Source organism: Sinohyriopsis cumingii, unplaced genomic scaffold (genome assembly GCF_028554795.1).
Source record: "Sinohyriopsis cumingii isolate HCF-2022 unplaced genomic scaffold, ASM2855479v2 utg003875l, whole genome shotgun sequence".
Lineage (NCBI taxonomy): Eukaryota > Metazoa > Mollusca > Bivalvia > Unionida > Unionidae > Sinohyriopsis > Sinohyriopsis cumingii.
The window spans coordinates 155,316-174,267 of NW_028316617.1; the positions used below are offsets into that span (position 1 = coordinate 155,316).

Consider the following 18,952-nt stretch of genomic DNA (forward strand, 5'->3'; position numbering starts at 1 on the left):
ATGTTCAGCGGATTTTCTAGACGCATAATACGTTTATATTCAGTAAACCTTTGTTCATTCTCTTTATCTAGTTGAGTCATTCTGACATTTTTCAGGTCTTATTAATATGGTACCAGAACATTATGAGTCTTACCGGGGTACACCCATAACACCCGTCATTTCATTAATTTATTTCAGATAAACAAAATCAGAAGTAGAAGATACTATACAGCATTTACATTGTCGTTGCTTTCTTTACTTTCAAAACATGCATAAGGACTTTTCAGTCACCTAGTATGACAGAATATCCACAGGGTTCTAGACAAAAAGAATAAATTGGGTATTTTACATGTTTGTTTGGAACAAATTGTATATACTTTAGCACTTTGATGGGGTATACTGTGTAAAAGACTCTGCAAAAGACACGTTACAATATGAGTCCAAGTCTTCAACATTAATCATGCCTTATAAAACTTGTAAAATAAAATGCAGGGAAAAAATGGCTCATTTACTGAGGCAGGTTAGGGTAAATGGTTGAACCATTTTAGCATTATTCTCATGGCGATCAAGAACATGCATTTCAAATGTGTACAGAAGATCTGGAAATTAACTTAGTGGTAATTTTTTTTATATCAAACTAAACATACACAGTGCAATATGTTGAAAACTTGGGACTAAATGCTTAAAATTAAATTGTATTGCATCATTTGGATGCATTTAGATAATTCTTTATGCATTTTAGCCATTGTCTTAGTATAAAAACACAAATATACATTGTCATAATGTTCAGAAAGATACATTTGCATTATATCTGTGATTTGGAAAATATTATTATCCTTCCAGTCCACACTGACTCAATTTTTTTCTGCCATAATGGGAAGAATCGCAAAAACTGGTCACTTGACCATGTTAGGTAGAGCATGGAAAAGTTAATAACCAGAGAAACACTCTTTTGCAGGTAAACTTAAAAGATCAGAGTTTAAATAAAGTTATGTTCCTAATTTAATTTAAGAAATACTATCAAGTGTTAATACAATTTGGACTACTTTCTGATGCAGATTTTTGGTGCATCAGAGGTGTGCAGTCATAGAGCATGTCGACTCCAAAATGAATTCATTGTCATTCTGTATCCTTACTTTTTTAAGAGTTATTGTTCTGTACTGTTTATTGCCAGTTGACCATCAGTTGTATTAAAGGTTTAGCAGTAATTCATATGTTTTAATAGCATAAATCAGTACATAAAGATATTTAAGAGATGTCCTCGATCACTGGGATTTTGATGGTAATGTTAGTGGTGGTGCAAGTTGTATCAGGGGTGGGTGGGTGTATATTTGTATTGCCCATTTTCTTTATAGCTAAAGTGAACTTTGGTTCATATTTGTGAAAAATATGGCTTGAAATACAGTTACCTAATGGGAACTGCTCCAGGAATACACAGAATTGCGTCGTCTTGGTATCATGGTTGATTTAAAATATTTCTGTGAATCATTCATGCCCATTTGCCCAAACCCCCACCCCAGACTCACTTGCTCACCAGAATAGCTGCTTATTTTTCAAAAAATGACGTTTGTTCTCAAAAGTTTAGAAAGCCCAGGCTTATGGAACTAATTTTCTTTTTTTTTCAGATAAAGTTTGACTCAAGTAAAACTTAATGGGTTTATTACAGATGAAAAAAGTCAGTTTATATCAAGATATAAGCACGTATTCCATGAAAGAGACCACAGAAAGAAAGGTACAGTTTGGAAAATGTTCTACTATCTTATCTCTATACCAAAAGATCATCTATTTATATAATCCATCTGGACATCCATTTCTTCTATCAAAACCAAGAACTTTTATTTTTGATATCCATTTGTGTTCTGTCAGAAAATGCGATCTTAGTAAGATCTCAGATGTGTTTGATGTTTATTCAGAATTGTTATGCATATTTAGATGTCAGATTATCAGTTTCCAAAGAGTGTAATTTTACCTCTGCTAGCCACTGCAACCATCTTGTTTTGGCTACTCTAAATTAATAGATGGTCATATCAGCTTTAGTCTTTCATTAAAGACTTATTATGATGTTTAGTAGATCCCCAATGTAAATGATGATGATCTGACATCCAATTTGGCCACCTATGTAGCCAGTGGTGGAGTGCTAAATAAAGAAGTGAAAGAGCACGATAAAGAAGTATGGGAATGCATGTTACTTAGATTGGGGGTGGCGGCAGGGACAATGGTGAGCACAGAAAAGGTAAGAGAATGCTGTTCATATGCGTTCTGATAGCACTACAGCCAACTTGAAATTCTTGTTATTGTGCATCAGCATGTGGTTTCACTAGAAGACTTTTTGGTGGCCATCTTGGAAATCTTATAACTACTTCTCCTAGATGGAAAGTTATATCACCATTAGATTTTTGCCAGTAGACTGTGACATGCAGAATGGCCACCATTTTGAAAAAGTTGTTATTGCTACTTCACCTACCAGTAAATGGAAACGTGGTGTTTTCCTGAGAAGAATGATGATGATATCCAGTTTGTCCTGAATGAAAATGGTGCCAAGCTGATGTCAGATATGGTTGCCAAAATGAACGTATTGAACATCTTGTCACTAGTTCAAATTTGACTGAATGGATGGTCATATCAACATGGGTTTTTGTCAAAATTCTTCTATTGGTGTCTAGTTAGTCTTAAAGAAAATGGTGCCAATCTTAAATCCAATATGGCTGCCACAATGACTCGTTTGAAAAGCTTCTCACTCAGGAATGTCAGAGATGGTTCAGCACTCAGCAGTTAAAACAGAAATGTTTATATCCTGAATTACTTGAAATTCTTTTCGGTCAGTCCCATTGTTGGACACTTGTTTCTGAGTTTAAAAAAAACTTTTAGGCAAAATGTAGTTCACTGTAGATATGCTTATTGTCCCTGCACTTGAATGAAAAGCAGGGATATTGTGATTGATCCATGTGTCTGTCTGCCTGTCGATGAAGCTTTTCATTGCATCTGCACCCACTTGGAGAATTTGTTTGAAACTTTATAGATTGATATGTGGTTGGTATAGATGCATAACACCCTTTTACTTTCTGTTTTTCTTTCTTTCTTCGACCATCTTTAGGGGAGATATTTCTTGACAAATTATCCAAACGGGTATTTTGAGAACTCCTTGCTTCTTCTCCTAAGCTGCTCCAAGGCTTGTAAAACTTGTTGAGTGCAATAAGTGATTCATGTTGATGTACAATAAAGGTTTACTTTCCTTGCTTCATTTTAGCTCGCCTGGATAGGGGCCAAGTCTGCTTATGGTATTTATTTGTTAGTAGTACTGTACAAATAAACATGTACATTTTATGCTACTATGTCATAGCCTCAACAAAGTAGGGGTACTAATATTGGTACTAGTAATAAATAGATTACACTTTTTATACTCAGATTATGATTATTTGCCACTTATATTAGCAAAATTTACGTTTATACCTCTCTTGGGGTTGGTATGTATGTAATGGTGACAGTCTTCTTTTGAGTGGGTTTCAACCAAAGCTTACATGTTGTTTCATTATTTAACCATTGTAAGTCATAATACCTATTTGAGAGATCTCACTTCATGGTTCATTAAAAATTCGTGCACAAATTGGTGCCCAAATAATCGTTGGATGTCAATGGCTTGGCATGCTTGCATCTGCTAGCAACATCAACAATCGTTAATGCATACTTGCATGTAAATCCCGGTATATGATCATGTTGGAGAATCAAAGGATCAACCTGGTGAACCTTGTTGAGGGACCTCACAGGAAATCATCCACAGGAAATCTTTCTTAGAACAGGTAAGTAAATTTGCCACAACATGCTTGAGCAACCCTGTTGGTGATATTTGTTGCATTTGCTACCTTTTCAACGACAACTTCACCTTTCAAATAACCCTGCTTACTGTAGTAGATGTTATCCATGATTGCTATGTTACGGTTTTACCTCTTAGCCTTTGATGATCCATCAGGGGATTCTTTCTCTGAATGCAGGACTGATCTTGTTCAAGTCAAGGGTGAGATCAATATCAGCACATTGATTCATTTGATGCTTTTTACTTGAGATCATGTCAGTAACCTGCAGCATTGGGACTCACATCAGCCCCTGGGCCTTCACTCACCTGATGGATCAAGTGATGGCACCTCACCTGACCATTTCTGTGGTGGTGGGTGTGTGTGTGATTTGGATTTTTAACATAGCTTTAAAAAAAATTCAGTCATATCGCTACGATGTCTGCATTGTGGCAGTTTACAATGATGTCTAGCACTGGGGCATCATGCCGCAGACATGTAGCATGATGTTCCATCTGGTCACATTATCCTGACACCAGGCCGACCAGTCCTAACACTAACCTCTTAATGCTGAGCGCCAAGTTAGGCAGCTGTTAGTACCAATTTTGTATGTCTTTGGTATGACTCGGCCAGGGATCGATCCCACGACCTCCCGCATCCAAGGCGGATGCTCTAACCACTATGCCACCGGAGCAATACCAAATTACCTGGATGACATTCTTCAGAAACATCAGGTGGGTTATATCTAAACACGACATGATAACCCTTGTTACACTGCTTACCAAACTGGGTTTTCTCGTCTACAAGGAAAATCCATTCTAGTACCATCTCAATCATTTGTTCACTTAGTTCAGTACACAATTAACATAGTTGATCTCTCTCAGGATCGAACTATGGTGGTTTCTTTACTTTCGAGGAAGATTCTCTCTGCATGGGAATTTCTTCGCCTACTGGGCTTGCTCATCGTGGCAGTGGAGCTTTTCCTAGATCTCTTATACGACCATTGCAAATGATTCTTCTGTCCCAATGGGGCCAAAAGTTTTCCCACTGGACCAACCTCTCACCATCATCACACAATTGAGGCACCATGTGTGGAATTGGGGCAACCTAACTTGGCTCATAGCAGTTATACCTCTGCAAGTACAATGGTCCGAGATTACAGTCTGTACCGATGAAAGAGTGGAAGACTGGGAAGCCTTCCTACTACTATCCGTTTGGGAAGCGAGTGGTGCATGGTCTCCCCAGGAACAATAGCTGCATATCAATATTCTGGAGATGATGGCCATTGTGAAAGCCTTTCTCTGGTGGCAGGAATATTTAAAAGGCACAGGAGTTTTCATTCTCTCTGACAACACTAGAGCTCTGTCTTATCTGGGACTTGCTAAAGTGGTGTTGTCAGCAGCAAATCCAATTTTGCCATATCCCAGGACACCTAACAGACTAGTCGAGTCTTTGTCCCAGAACAAAAAACTAATACAGAATGGTCTCTTCATCCCTTGGTTTTCACTCAGGTATGTACCCAGTGGGACCAACCATTGATGGACCTGTTTGCAACAAGGTGGCATTCCAAAGTCCCAACCTTTATATCTCCAGTCAAAACAATGACTTATCCTATCTTCTCTCCAACGTTGAATGTACATGGCCAAAAACGTTAGCCCTATTCCCAAAGTGGAACCTATCTTGGGCATTAAACTGGCTGAACAAGGCACCTTTCGAACCACTCACAAGGGCATCTCTGGGCACCTTTCATATAAGACCTGCTTCGTAATGGCATTAACGATGGCCGGCAGAATTAGCGAATACATGCTCTATCAGCAGACCTGAATTACATGCAGTTTCGACAAGACGGGTGAGTCTCACTCATGATGGCATCCTCTTTAATCGCCAAGAACAGGCTGCCTTCCACAGTTAACATGACTTTTGTCATGAAACCCCTATCTAGTCTGGACACATCAGCTCAAGGCCACCTACAAGACCTATTTACTTTAATAGAACAGACCCACCGCATCAATGCATCACCTATTTATACCTCTACAGAAAGAACAGGAGGATATATCAACACAGAATATCTTTCCATGGATTAAGTGGGTTATTCGTGCCACATATGAAGAAATAATCCCAGCTCAGTTGAATGTATTACGCATTTTGGCTCACAAGGTTAGAGCAGTTGCCACCAGCATAACATTCGACTGGAACTGTTCTCTAGCCGACATTGTTCAAGCTGTGGGATGGAAATCAGAGTCCACATTCTCTAGCTTTTATCTCTGAGATCTGTCATCCCTAAGGGCCCAATTTAATCTGGTGGGACCTATATCTGCAGCTGAACAGGTCAGCCTTAGTGGTTCTTTGACTGCTTCTTCAGACATGGCCTCAAAACTTATGCTGGATTTGTTGGGGGGGGGATTATTTCCTTACTTGAAGCTGTTTCCAATAGATGGAGTCCCCTCCCATTGGGTTTTTAGAAGCTGTCTCACTTACCTTAGGGGACCAGAGATACAGGGGTAAGAGGATGTACCTCTCTCCACCTCTTACCTATTCTCCTAAGGTATTATGATTAGGTAATATATTTAAAGAAGAAACCAAGTTTCTTAGTAAAATATGTCTCTTCGAAAATTATTACCCTGTCATAATGCAGTTTTACACATTCACCCTCCCAGCCTCCCCACAGTTACATCTATAGAGAGCATTGGAGATCTCTCAGCCTGATGGCCACCTAGGTCAGCAGGTAACTTTTAGCTACCTTTTTGCTAAAAGTAGTATCTAGGAGGGATGGATTTGCAAGGTAGTAGTAGTACTCCTAAAGTATTATGATTGGGTAAGTATTCTTGAAGAAACATGTTTTTTACTTGGAAAAATGGGTTTCTTTTGAAGTAAAGAGATTGTTTGGCATCCACTATTAAGGGCTATAGGACAACCCTTTCTTACACTCCAATGATGGAGAGGAAAGTAAATATAATTATTTATATTTACCCACTATTGCAAAGATACCTTCTTCCCAGACCACTCTGATCTGTACTCAAGGTCCATGTCAAAGGTGGATGGTATTCTGTATATTGGCTGTGAATACGGATTCAGACTTGGTTTGTGCTCCATTCATGCTGGACTTCCAGTACTAATTTGAGGAAGGAATAATTTACTTTAACTAGTTACTAGAGTCCTGGAAAAGGAAATAATGCAATAGTAGTAAGTATTACATAATTACAATTAGTTTTACTATCCAAAAACTACATTTTGCTGCTCATTTCAAAATACATTATATTTCTGTATCTTTCAGAATAAAATACCAGATATGCATCCAGTACTATTAATTACCTTAGCTGGCATACATAGAAAACGAAGATTTAGTCAAGGAGTTTTTGTAATTTATTGAATACGGTTACTACAGGTGAGTACCCTAAAGGTTTCTTACACCATTAATTACTCTTTCAATTGACTGATTATATGCTTGATGATATTCTGATTTCACGCTTGTGAGTTTTTAAAATAGGCAATGTTTTATTTATTAAATGCTTTACAATGATATGCCAATCACTCCTTTAAAACAATCTACAAAGCAAGACTAGTGGGCTTATTTTAGGAATTTTCTTGTAATTATTAGTAAGGCAAAAAAAATATGCATGTTTCCTATTGCACTGTTATAAAGTTAAGGTAGCTAGGTAGTTTATTTTCAAAAAATCATTATATGAATTATAATGATTAGTGTATATATATATATACAGTGGAACCCCGCTATAACGCGCCCCGCCATAACGCGAATTCGGATATAACGCGGTCGTAGCATGGCTCCCGAAATTTCGTATATTCATTCACACATGAAAAAAAAAATTTGGAGAAAAGTAAAAAAAACAAAACAAGAAATTAACTTCATTTTGGGCATGAGATTAGTTGTGACTTTTAAAATAATATGATCGTGGCATGGTTCCTGAAATTTAAATTCATTTACGTGTATTTTTATCGGACTGTGAAAATATTTGTTTAACGTACGAGAAATAGTGTGTAAAACGTTTATTATAATTTGGTGGAAGAATTCGCGTATGACTTTTAATAATAAACGATCGGAACTTAACAATTTATCCAGGTTCTTTAAGTGATTTTGGAGAAGTGATCGTGTATGAATTCTAAAATAATACGATATATATAACGTACGAGAAATAGTGTGTACAACGCTTGGCTTCTGAAATTTATCAATTTGAACAGGTTGTGGTGAAGCTCCATATTCTACTCTAGAAGAGAAAACTGGTTTCATTAGGTTTTTGAATTGTTAAGCCGAAGTAAACATTATCGGAAGTGTTACTTATTACGGATCCATGAGTAAAGCCAGTAAATCGTCTTTGTGATTGTCTTCCATGAAATCTGTATACAGTCGTTGCTCAAACAATAGCCGACATGGGCTTCTTATTTAACTGCAATCACAGCCAAGCAGCAGACAAAGCTGTGGTTGATACAAGAGTCGCACAATTTAATAAACATCAAAGGACGAAAGCCGCCAACATGTGTGCTGTGCTTGGCGGTGTGATCAAACAACAAACAGTTGAAAGTAAATAATATCCAATACAGACACCGTATGTAGACCCGGGAATAGCTGCATGCAATGACCGTACGATATCAGACGGCAAGTAAATGGTTTCAATATTTTGTTCATCCTATATTTTACACGACGAATTCAGACTATTACAAAATTATTGAATATTTTAAATCTGTACGATTTTCAATGAAATTACATCCATTATGGATGAACTGCATGCCACGACGGCACGGTAGCATACGGTGTTGATACACTTTTCATGATATAGCGATAGTCTGGTATTATCGGTCAATCTGTATTATCGTTCAAACAAATAAAAATTAGTAAATGTTTTTAATGCACAGTAATAACCTATAAATATATTAACCATCGATTATTTTGAATATATCTTAATTAATGCATTCCAGTTAATATTCATCTGATGATAAGCCGACTTTTGATCATTGCACATGTATACACGTATATGTTCTCGGAAAAAAAGTTAAATATTGTAAAACCCCGCATTAACGCGACCCCGCTTTTAACGCGATCCGATTTTATGGACCCCGATCATCGCGTTGTAGCGGGGTTCCACTGTATATATATAATGTACTAAGCGCTAAACCAGCTGAATTAGATGCACAAATCAATTTGAGAAAAAAATATTTTTATATGGGGGGAGAGGGGAAGTGCTAGGGTTTGCAACAATAAACAGGGACAGTCGGCCAACCAGAAACACGCACCATTTTTTTCCCCAATAAAATAATGTCCTTTATATGTACCATGTGTGAACTGAAGTATATGAGTAAGAGTTAGATATTCTTTATACATCCTCTGGAACTTGTTTTTTTTAATACATGTGTCTTTCTGTCAGTATCTCCATCTGTGTAATCATCACCACAAGCATGAACACATCAGATAGAGTTCTGATTGTAACCTCTTGGTTTTGTTGTTATACTGTTGTGAACTCTGACTTGGAAATAATTGAGATTCCAGCCCTGTCACCTTATATACAACTATTGTGCATTAAAAATGAATTAAATACTGTAAAACCAGTCTGTTATTATCTGTATTGATTATATAAGTAGCAAATAGCACAGAGTGTAGCTCAGCATGGCACTGCATCGCAGGGAGAGTCATGGCATCACAATGTCTGAAGATGTATAATGGATTCTGATAATGCGAATGTTGATTGTTGACCATTGCATATCAGGTTTTAGAACTCTGTTGCAATCAGTTCCCAGTTATCTACGTACCCATTTACACAATACATTTTATATTTTGTATTTAATTGAATATTCTATCCATTCTTCTCAAAGAGACAAATGAACTGCATTAACGGCTACATTGTCCTCACAGCAAATCCTTCTAAAAATACACCTTCAGTAAGGAGGGGTGAAAAAGTTCAGTGATGCATTGATGCGTCAGTAATTTTGCTTTTATGATACTTCAGTACAGAAGGTTGAGAATTGCTACAAAACCATACCTTGTAAAAGTTATTTTTAATCTCCACTGGTTATGAATAATAATAGTCATTGTCACTGCACAATATGTATCATAAATTACATATCAGTACTATACATGGCCTGTCACCTAGATATTGTTTGAACTATCTCAGAGTCCACTTTTCTCACTTACCAGAGGAGGCTGTTTAAGATGATATATGTATACACACAGTTCTACTTCATTTTAATATCCATCATTATTATGTATTTCCAGACTGAATGCAGTATAACTTCAGCACTGTCTTAATGCCAAGTTTAAATAACATAACCAAATGAAGATGATTTTTTTTATATCAATGACACTCTTTTAAAACATCAGAGACCTCAGGTAGATCAGAGGTCTCGCTAGGATTTTAAATCTAGGAGTTCAGGACTCACATTTTAGTAAAAATAAGAGTCCCACCATCAAAAGTTGCAGTACCTTATTTTCTACAGAATCGACACCGACGTGAGTACATCTATTTTTAGATGGAGAGGTTTTCCTAATTTAATCACTCAAAATAATATAGCTTCATTACAACAGTCCATTGACAGTGGAGCAAATTTATGGTTTATTTTTTTGTAAACGTACTTATAGTAATTTTTGGCAAATAAATAGTATCTGATTTGCTGTTTTTCACTGTTATTTCACGAATGCTTGTAAAGTCAGAAAAGAGCTAGACCTTAAAGCGCATCTCGCGAATTCCACAACATAGCATTGTCCCATACGTTTCTGACCTACATAATTTGCATATTAAAGTTAAATCTTTAATAAAATAATACATAGGCTTTGGTTTCAATGATTTGTCTATATTTTTTTCAGAATATATTTGCCCAATGATTTAAGAAAACAATCTAATAAACTGGTACATCCCAGACTTAGCGACATCCGCAATTATTTCCCGTTAGGCCTACTGATTCACTTCCAGTTTCAAACTAATTTTATGATGAAATAGTGTATAAGAGGCAGTTAATAAATATCCAGATCATCGATTCTGATCTTAAAACACAAGTTTGTATGTTTTATAATCAAAGGATACCATGCAGGAAATTGATAATTGCTACCTTACTCGGAAAAGGATTAATGGTCAGTCAGCTATCAAATCACTGAATGGGCAAGAGTTTGTTTGTCCACGTAATTGATATAAAAACGAGGCCTAGCTACTGATGCCTTGATGAATACATTTTGCTACAACACTAGAACTAACCGGGCTAAGGCGAGGGGCATTTAAAACAAAATATGGTATGGTCAGTCAATGTACCTCTTAAATAATCACAGGGTGTAGTCGTTTTCACTTTCCTAACAGAAGAAGGTGAAGTTTACATTTTTAGGCGACTTGTGACCCACTTACGAATGGCATTTTGTCTAAGTCTCAACATGTCTTGATTCTGAGGTCACATGCACTGCTTATTCTGCTACATTCGGAAATGAACACAATAACGAAAGCTAAAGTTGTTTATTTGATGTACTTTTATAAATGACCGCATGTACATCTCTGGGTCTTTCTGCCTCTGAATTCAATCACTGTAAATATCAATACATTTTCCCACGCGGCCGCCAGTCAAAGCCTATGAACTTGCTGCCCAGCTATTGCATCATGTTCTTTTTTATGTACTCTTATAAAATGACAACATGTATGTACATCAAAGGGTCTTTCAGTCACTGAATTCTGTCATTGTAAATATCAGCACACTCAGCTAACTGATCAACACATTTTCCCACAAAGCAGGTGGCTGAAGCAGGACTGGCAAGTCTTTGAATTTTGCTGGACACCTATTACATGCGTACAGAGGACTCCCGCCTCAATGATTTTCTGCATCCATGATCAAAAATTGGCGTCCAAATACGCATAATTAAGCGTTTATGAGATCTCTGTAGATAATTGTAACAGTAACACATCCCAGGGAAAAAAGATGTCTCTATGTCACCTCATTTGGCACATTTTACATCTCAGACACATCAGGATGGTGGTTAAATGTATAGAAAAAAGTTTTTGAGGTATGTATTTTTATGCACTGTTATGAACTTTCAGAACTTTTAATGCCATCACTTATTTCAATATTACTTTTGGATTCTTCTTACCTTTGACATAATTTGACAGAGTTTGTTTGTCTTTGTAGTGTGTAAGTTTCATTGAAATAAGCTCCAGTTGTAGAAAGTAGACCCTGGAATATGCAGTATAATCAAGCAGTTTCTTTGAAACCCTTTCAGGTTCCTTTGTGGTCTGCTTTTGACCATCATAGGAAAGAGATGTCTGCACTACGAGGGTCTTTCAACTTCCTGTGGGACATTACCAGACCTCTTGGGCAAGGTGCGACAAGCATGGTGTATAAAGGAAGAAACAAGGTAAGTTTTCTCCAAAACTCTGGTACTCCAAATAAGCTTTTCATGGCCCATCAGTTACTAATGTTACCCATGATTGGCTTTTCCATGTAAATTTATCTTTAGGGGTGCTGTTGTACTACCCCAGTATCAGCTTCCAATCCAGTAAAAGCATATTCCATCATTAATGTATCTAAATCCTATAGTTTTCTGGACTTTGTAGTAATTAAACAGAACATAAAATTTCCAGACACAGTTTATGTTTTTAAGTTAACGGAAAAAAAATCACATTGGAATATAAGCTAATGATTGATCTACCTGTACTCAAAAAGCTGTGATTAAACTGATGACCATCATAGTTTGAAATTGCTTTGATTACCCCAATTATTTTCCAATTTCCATGCCATTCTCCATGCTTTTTAGCTTTTTTGGTTATAGACCAAAAGATCTTATGGGATGGCCTGTTGTCCATTGGCCATCTGTCCATTAGCACAGGTTTGTTGTTGCTACTTCGTCTAAAAACGTGACTTGCAAATTAGATGGTCTAGTTGGTCAAGAATGAAAATAGTTTTGCAGGGATGTCGATAGGGGCCATCTTGAAAATCTTATCACTACTACTCCTCAGTGGACGGTCGTATCAACATTGTTACCAAATCAAATCATTTGAAAATCTTATCACTACTACTCCTCAATGGATGGTCGTATCAACATTGTTACCAAATCATCTCATTTGAAAATCTTATCACTACTTCTCCTCAATGGATGGTCATATCAACATTGTTACCAAATCATCTCATTTGAAAATCTTATCACTACTACTCCTCAATGGATGGTCATATCAACATTGTTACCAAATCATCTCATTTGAAAATCTTATCACTACTAGTCCTCAATGGATGGTCATATCAACATTGTTACCAAATCATCTCATTTGAAAATCTTATCACTACTACTCCTCAATGGATGGTCATATCAACATTGTTACCAAATCATCTCATTTGAAAATCTTATCACTACTAGTCCTCAATGGATGGTCGTATCAACATTGTTACCAAATCATCTCATTTGAAAATCTTATCACTACTTCTCCTCAATGGATGGTCATATCAACATTGTTACCAAATCATCTCATTTGAAAATCTTATCACTACTAGTCCTCAGTGGACGGTCGTATCAACATTGTTACCAAATCATCTCATTTGAAAATCTTATCACTACTAGTCCTCAATGGACGGTCGTATCAACATTGTTACCAAATCATCTCATTTGAAAATCTTATCACTACTAGTCCTCAATGGATGGTCGTATCAGCATTGTTACCAAATCATCTCATTTGAAAATCTTATCACTACTAGTCCTCAATGGACGGTCGTATCAACATTGTTACCAAATCATCTCATTTGAAAATCTTATCACTACTAGTCCTCAATGGACGGTCGTATCAACATTGTTACCAAATCATCTCATTTGAAAATCTTATCACTACTAGTCCTCAATGGATGGTCGTATCAGCATTGTTACCAAATCATCTCATTTGAAAATCTTATCACTACTAGTCCTCAGTGGATGGTCATATCAACATTGTTACCTAATCATCTCATTTGAAAATCTTACCACTACTAGTCCTCAATGGATGGTCGTATCAGCATTGTTACCAAATCATCTGATTTGAAAATCTTGTTATTACTCAGATATATGAGAGATGGTTTCAACACTCATTAGTTAAAAAAAGGAAAGAGTCTTTCTTGGTCAATAGAGCATCAGACTCTTTTAGGGGTTCTTCCTTATCTTTCTTCTGGCAGAAAGGACCAATCTGAAAATTTTTATTTCTCTCAGGGGTTACAGTATTTTAGCACTCTTTTACCAAGACATTTTCAAGTTCAGAACTAGTACATGGAGCTAGTCAAAATAATATATCATGCAATACAGACTACATTAAAAATCAAACTGTTTCCTGTTCTATATTGAGGACATGGTCCATCAGTTATGTTTACCAGTACCATGGTTTTGATCTGCCAGGTACAAGCATGAAAAGGTTAATGTCACTCTTACTAATAAAGATAACTTACCTGGAATCACACATCTATCACAGCTAGACATTTGTACATGCCTGCCTCCAATGGCAGTAAATCTTAACAAAGATAAAGAAAAATAGACACCAGCATCGTAACTAGTATTATTTTTTTTGGTAAAAATGTACCAAAACATCAAATAAGTGTTCTTGTTTTGCAAGCAAGGATGTTATCAAAGCCGGTTCACCTAGTCAGCTTCTGCCTAGTATTGAAATGTGCTGGGTAAATCATTATACAATAGAAATATAAATCTTCTCGACAAGATGATTTTCTTTTGTACAAAAATTAAAAGGACAGCAGGTAATGTTTCTTTTGTAGTTTTTAATGTTTGAAACATTGGATCAGCAGTGACACATACGTGCAGCCTAATTGCAGATCAACCATGATTTCTTCCTCGGTACTGACTAGCAGTTTAGATTGGGTTTCATGGCACTTACCAAGAGGGGTGAATATGTTCATACAGGGCTCCATTACCAGTAAAACTATGGTTCAAACATCTGACTGTAACTCATTCTCCGTATCAGTCAGGGTTAGAGTGTCATAGCTGTTGTGTCTATTCTATTAAATAGAATGTATATTGCTGATTTTTTTCAAACAAAATATTTTTCTATCAGATTTATAAAAATATGAATGTATGGCTCTCCATCTTTCAGTTTAATTTTAATTGTTTTCACTTTTCCTTGTAACTGAGAATGTCTGACATTTTGCTGATTTTGTAACAATTTATTCCTTCATTAGCAACCATTGCACTCTCTAATAGAATTGTAGATATTACAGTAAACTCTAGTGTCTACCTAGCTATTACACAAAATGCTCTGTGTTGACAAATTCTAGTGCTTACCTAACTACACCGCTCCCTCGATAACTCGCGCCCGGATAACTCGCGATCTCGCTTATAATGCGGTGTCCGTCTTGGCGCCCGATTTTTTCCAGAGAAAATGTATTTAAAATATCTTTAAAATATGCTGAACATGAAAAAAATTACGATAAGAATTGATAAATTAAACCTTGATACATTGCTTGTTTTATCATCGAAAATGGTGATTAATGTCCGTAAAAATATAATCCATATTTTGAAATTTGCAAGTTCTAAAGAAGAATTAATTTCAGAGATTCGAAAATGTGTAATTACGCGTATTTGGACGCCAATGTTTCATCTGGGACGCATGTAATAGGTGTGCAGGAAAATTCAAAGATTTGCCGGTCCTGTTTCAGCCACCTGCTTTGTGGGAAAATGTGTTGATCAGTTAACTGTGCTGATATTTACAATGACAGAATTCAGTGACTGAAAGACTTTGATGTACTGTTGCCATTTTATAAGAGTACATTAAAAAAAAAAAGAACATGATGTAACAGCTAGGCGGCTAGTTCAAAGGCTTTGACTAGCAGCCGAGTGAGAAAATGTACTGATATTTAGTGATTGAATTCGGAGGCAGAAAGACCCAGTTTTAAAATCCTAGCGAGACCTCTGTTTAAAGATATCATATATTATGTAAGTTTTTATGATAAATAGTTGTCAGTATACTGTAAATAAACAGTCTGTTGAAATAGTGATCAATGAAAACTTCTGGTAAATGCTAACAGGTGGCAACAAAGAATGAAATAAACACCAATTAAACGTCTTCCTGTGTGAAAGTCACGCTCTAATCCTTTAATTCCGTTTCAGTGTAAACATTATAATCACAACATATTCTGTTCATTCGACCATCACATCGAAACCCGTGAGTACTTCTGTGAGAACATAATTACATGTACATGCCGGCTTTGTTTTGATCAACAACTTGGGGAAGTGCTTGTTGCATTAAAAAAAAAAATCGATTACAAGAGACCTCGGGTGCTGGATTAAGGGTCTTGGAGCTGCCTTTGACTTAAAGCAAAACAGTAACAGACAACAACGATGATAGTGACTTCGAATGTTTCAGTGAAACTGATGTCATTAATGCCGAGGTTGTTTGGGAGAAATTCGTACAGACTCATGGTCCTGAGATGGGCGTTTCTCTTGAAGATATGGAGGAGTGGATTTGTACTGACAATGATTGCCCCACAGCCGAATACATGTCAGATGAAACTATAATTATTTCTATAGCGAACAAATTTGCAGCAGAAGACGATTCTAACTGGAGTAACACAAGTGTTGAAAGTGATGCAGACGCAGATGTTGCACCCCCCACCCCCCACCCCACTGCACAGGAAGCAATCAGATATTTTGATGTTGCCATAAGGTGGCTGGAGACCCAAAATGTATTCTACGTAAAGCTCATGCAGTTGAGAAATCTGAGGAATTTTGCTCGGCAGCAGAGAAACCAAGGAGTAACACACACACACAAAAATAACTGATTTTTTCAAAAAGTGAATTGATATTTGTCAAGCGTAGCACAAACGGCAAGTATTATCTTTTTCTAATTTACGTTGTTTTAAATTTGTAGACCAATTAAATATGTTAGTACTGATTAACCCTTGTTTTTTTGTTTTTGTTTTCCATTTTACTTCTATCACATTCAAATCTATTTGTCTATCATTCGATCGACACTGTTTCTCGAAAAGAGTCGATCTTTTGTATATAAAAATAATGTCTAATTTGGATCAAACAATAAAACTAGAATGTATCCAATTCAACATAAAAATTAGTGACGTAGTACACAATGTGTGAAGTGGTACACATGTTAAGCGAACGGAAACCACATGGAATAATGTTTTCGATGATCGCCTCAATATACTGTAATTTATCCTGAAATTAATGTTGTCCTATGAGGAAATAATAAAGTACACCGTTATGAAGAGATATTTATTAACAGTTAATCTCAGAACAATTATAAAGTGAGTATTCAACAGTATAATCCCCCCCCCCCCATTTCTCCGTTATGTCATCAATCACTTTATTGGTTTTGGGCTTATTTTATAGGTCCCTCGATAACTCGCGCCTCACTTATAGTGCGGTCAATGTTTCTGGACCCCGATGTGCGCGAGTTATCGAGGGAGTGGTGTATTACATAAAATGCTTCATGTTGGCAAACTCTTGTGCTTACCTAGCTATTACACAAAATGCTCTGTGTTGGCAAAGGAAGTGAGCTAATCATGTGATTGAATGGCTGTAGTTTGGTTCTCTTTCAGATAGATCTCATAATCTCAAAGAGAAGCCACAATGGCTAACATGCCATTTTTACTGTATGGCGACTAGAGATCTTGCCAACGTGAGTTGAACAATAACTCTCAGCTATTAGTTTATGCTACCTCGATAATTATTGGTTGTAACAATAGCAGTAATTTTACAAGTGACAATACCTGGCATGTAAGAATTAAATCAGTAAGAATAATTGGATTGCTTAGCTCTGTATGGATTAAAGTTAGGTACTTTATCAGCATGTTGGAACAAATGTTGATGTGTTGAATAAAAACATTTGTGAAATTTATATGCCACTTTTAAGCAGGTTATCCTACAGAAAAGGAGAAAGATTAGTTCTATAATGACACCAAATAATGTAGACGTCCTACTCATACTGAACAAGGCAGCTGAATAAATACAAGTTTTGAGACCAGACTTTTTAGGCAGAAAATTACAAAACTATTGCTTGTGTCTGGATTTTAGAGGTTCTGTCATTAGATCCAGTGCAGACTGGTCTGAACTGTAACCTTTGCAAAAAGCAGGGTATGTTTGAAATTTGGACTAGAAAGGTGCCATAACAGAACAATTTTGGGATCAATAAGCAAAAACAAAGAATACCTGGAATTTTAGTTTTTACACCCTTCTGCATGCACATGAGCAAATTAGCCAAATGAAAACAAGATCTTATATCCACTTAAGTTTCCAGCAAAATCAAAATTCCTTGGAAGTGTGTTTGGATGCAATCAGAAGTATTATTTTAATAATTGCCTTTCACAGATTTTCTTCTTACATGTGATGAATCACAATGAAGCTAAGACAAATTCATTTCGTGACACACATTCTTGCCTGACAGACTTACATCCAAGTTTTCTACAAATCAATGAAACACTATTTTCATGTTTTCAAACTTTTTCAGAACACAGGTGAAGAAGTGGCAGTAAAGGTGTTCACAACAGCAGGTAACATGCGCCCCCGGGATGTACAGATGAGAGAATACACTGTCATGAGGAAACTCAATCATTCTAATATTGTTGGACTACTGGCAATTGAGGATGAGGTGAGTTGATAGGGAACCATGCTCATTGTTTGGAATATTTTACTCTTGAATGACAGTCACTGCAATGCTGCAATTGCTTACAGGGATATATGTTCCACACACAGTCTGTTTGCAACATATATTTACAGTTGCATGATCAATATATTTTTTTGCGAACAAAATCCCAGATACAACTACCCCCACCCCATTATATTGTAGTTCTGGATATTACATGGTACCACTATGGACCCTATGACCAAGATCATATCAGTGTATAACAATATGGGTTAGTAGTAAACAAGATAAAACTAAGTCTTATGTCTCCATTTCTCCTTCAAAACAACATTTTTAACAAATTTTGATTGTATCTGCTATAATACCATGGTTCTGTGTATTATGCTATTCTCAATATATTGCAGTTTTGTAGATATAGCAATTCTCAGTGTAATGTGAATTTGTACATATTGCAATCAGTGGTGATGGACCCCACTACCATATTCTAACAAAGGAGAACTGTAACAGGCTACGCTAATAGATATTCATTAATATTGGTTATATACACGCAGCAAATAAGTCAAACCCTTATTGATAAAAATGCCTTTTTAATAAACTTGATGCAAACTAAATAGTACATTCTCCTCAATGTTGAAAGATATTGTAGTG

At 36.4% G+C, this 18,952-nt stretch overlaps 1 protein-coding gene across 1 annotated transcript in view; it reads left to right on the forward strand.

The window, feature by feature from the left end:
- The first annotated feature begins 1,603 nt into the window (after positions 1-1,603).
- Positions 1,604-18,952, forward strand: part of LOC149769401 (serine/threonine-protein kinase TBK1-like) — a 67,984-nt gene continuing 50,635 nt past the window's right edge. The window contains exons 1-4 of the mRNA XM_089949906.1: positions 1,604-1,711; positions 7,042-7,152; positions 11,968-12,102; positions 18,170-18,310. Coding sequence (XP_089806032.1) covers positions 12,007-12,102; positions 18,170-18,310 — 237 coding nt within the window. The 5' untranslated portion in view covers positions 1,604-1,711; positions 7,042-7,152; positions 11,968-12,006. The remainder of the gene's footprint in view (positions 1,712-7,041; positions 7,153-11,967; positions 12,103-18,169; positions 18,311-18,952) is intronic.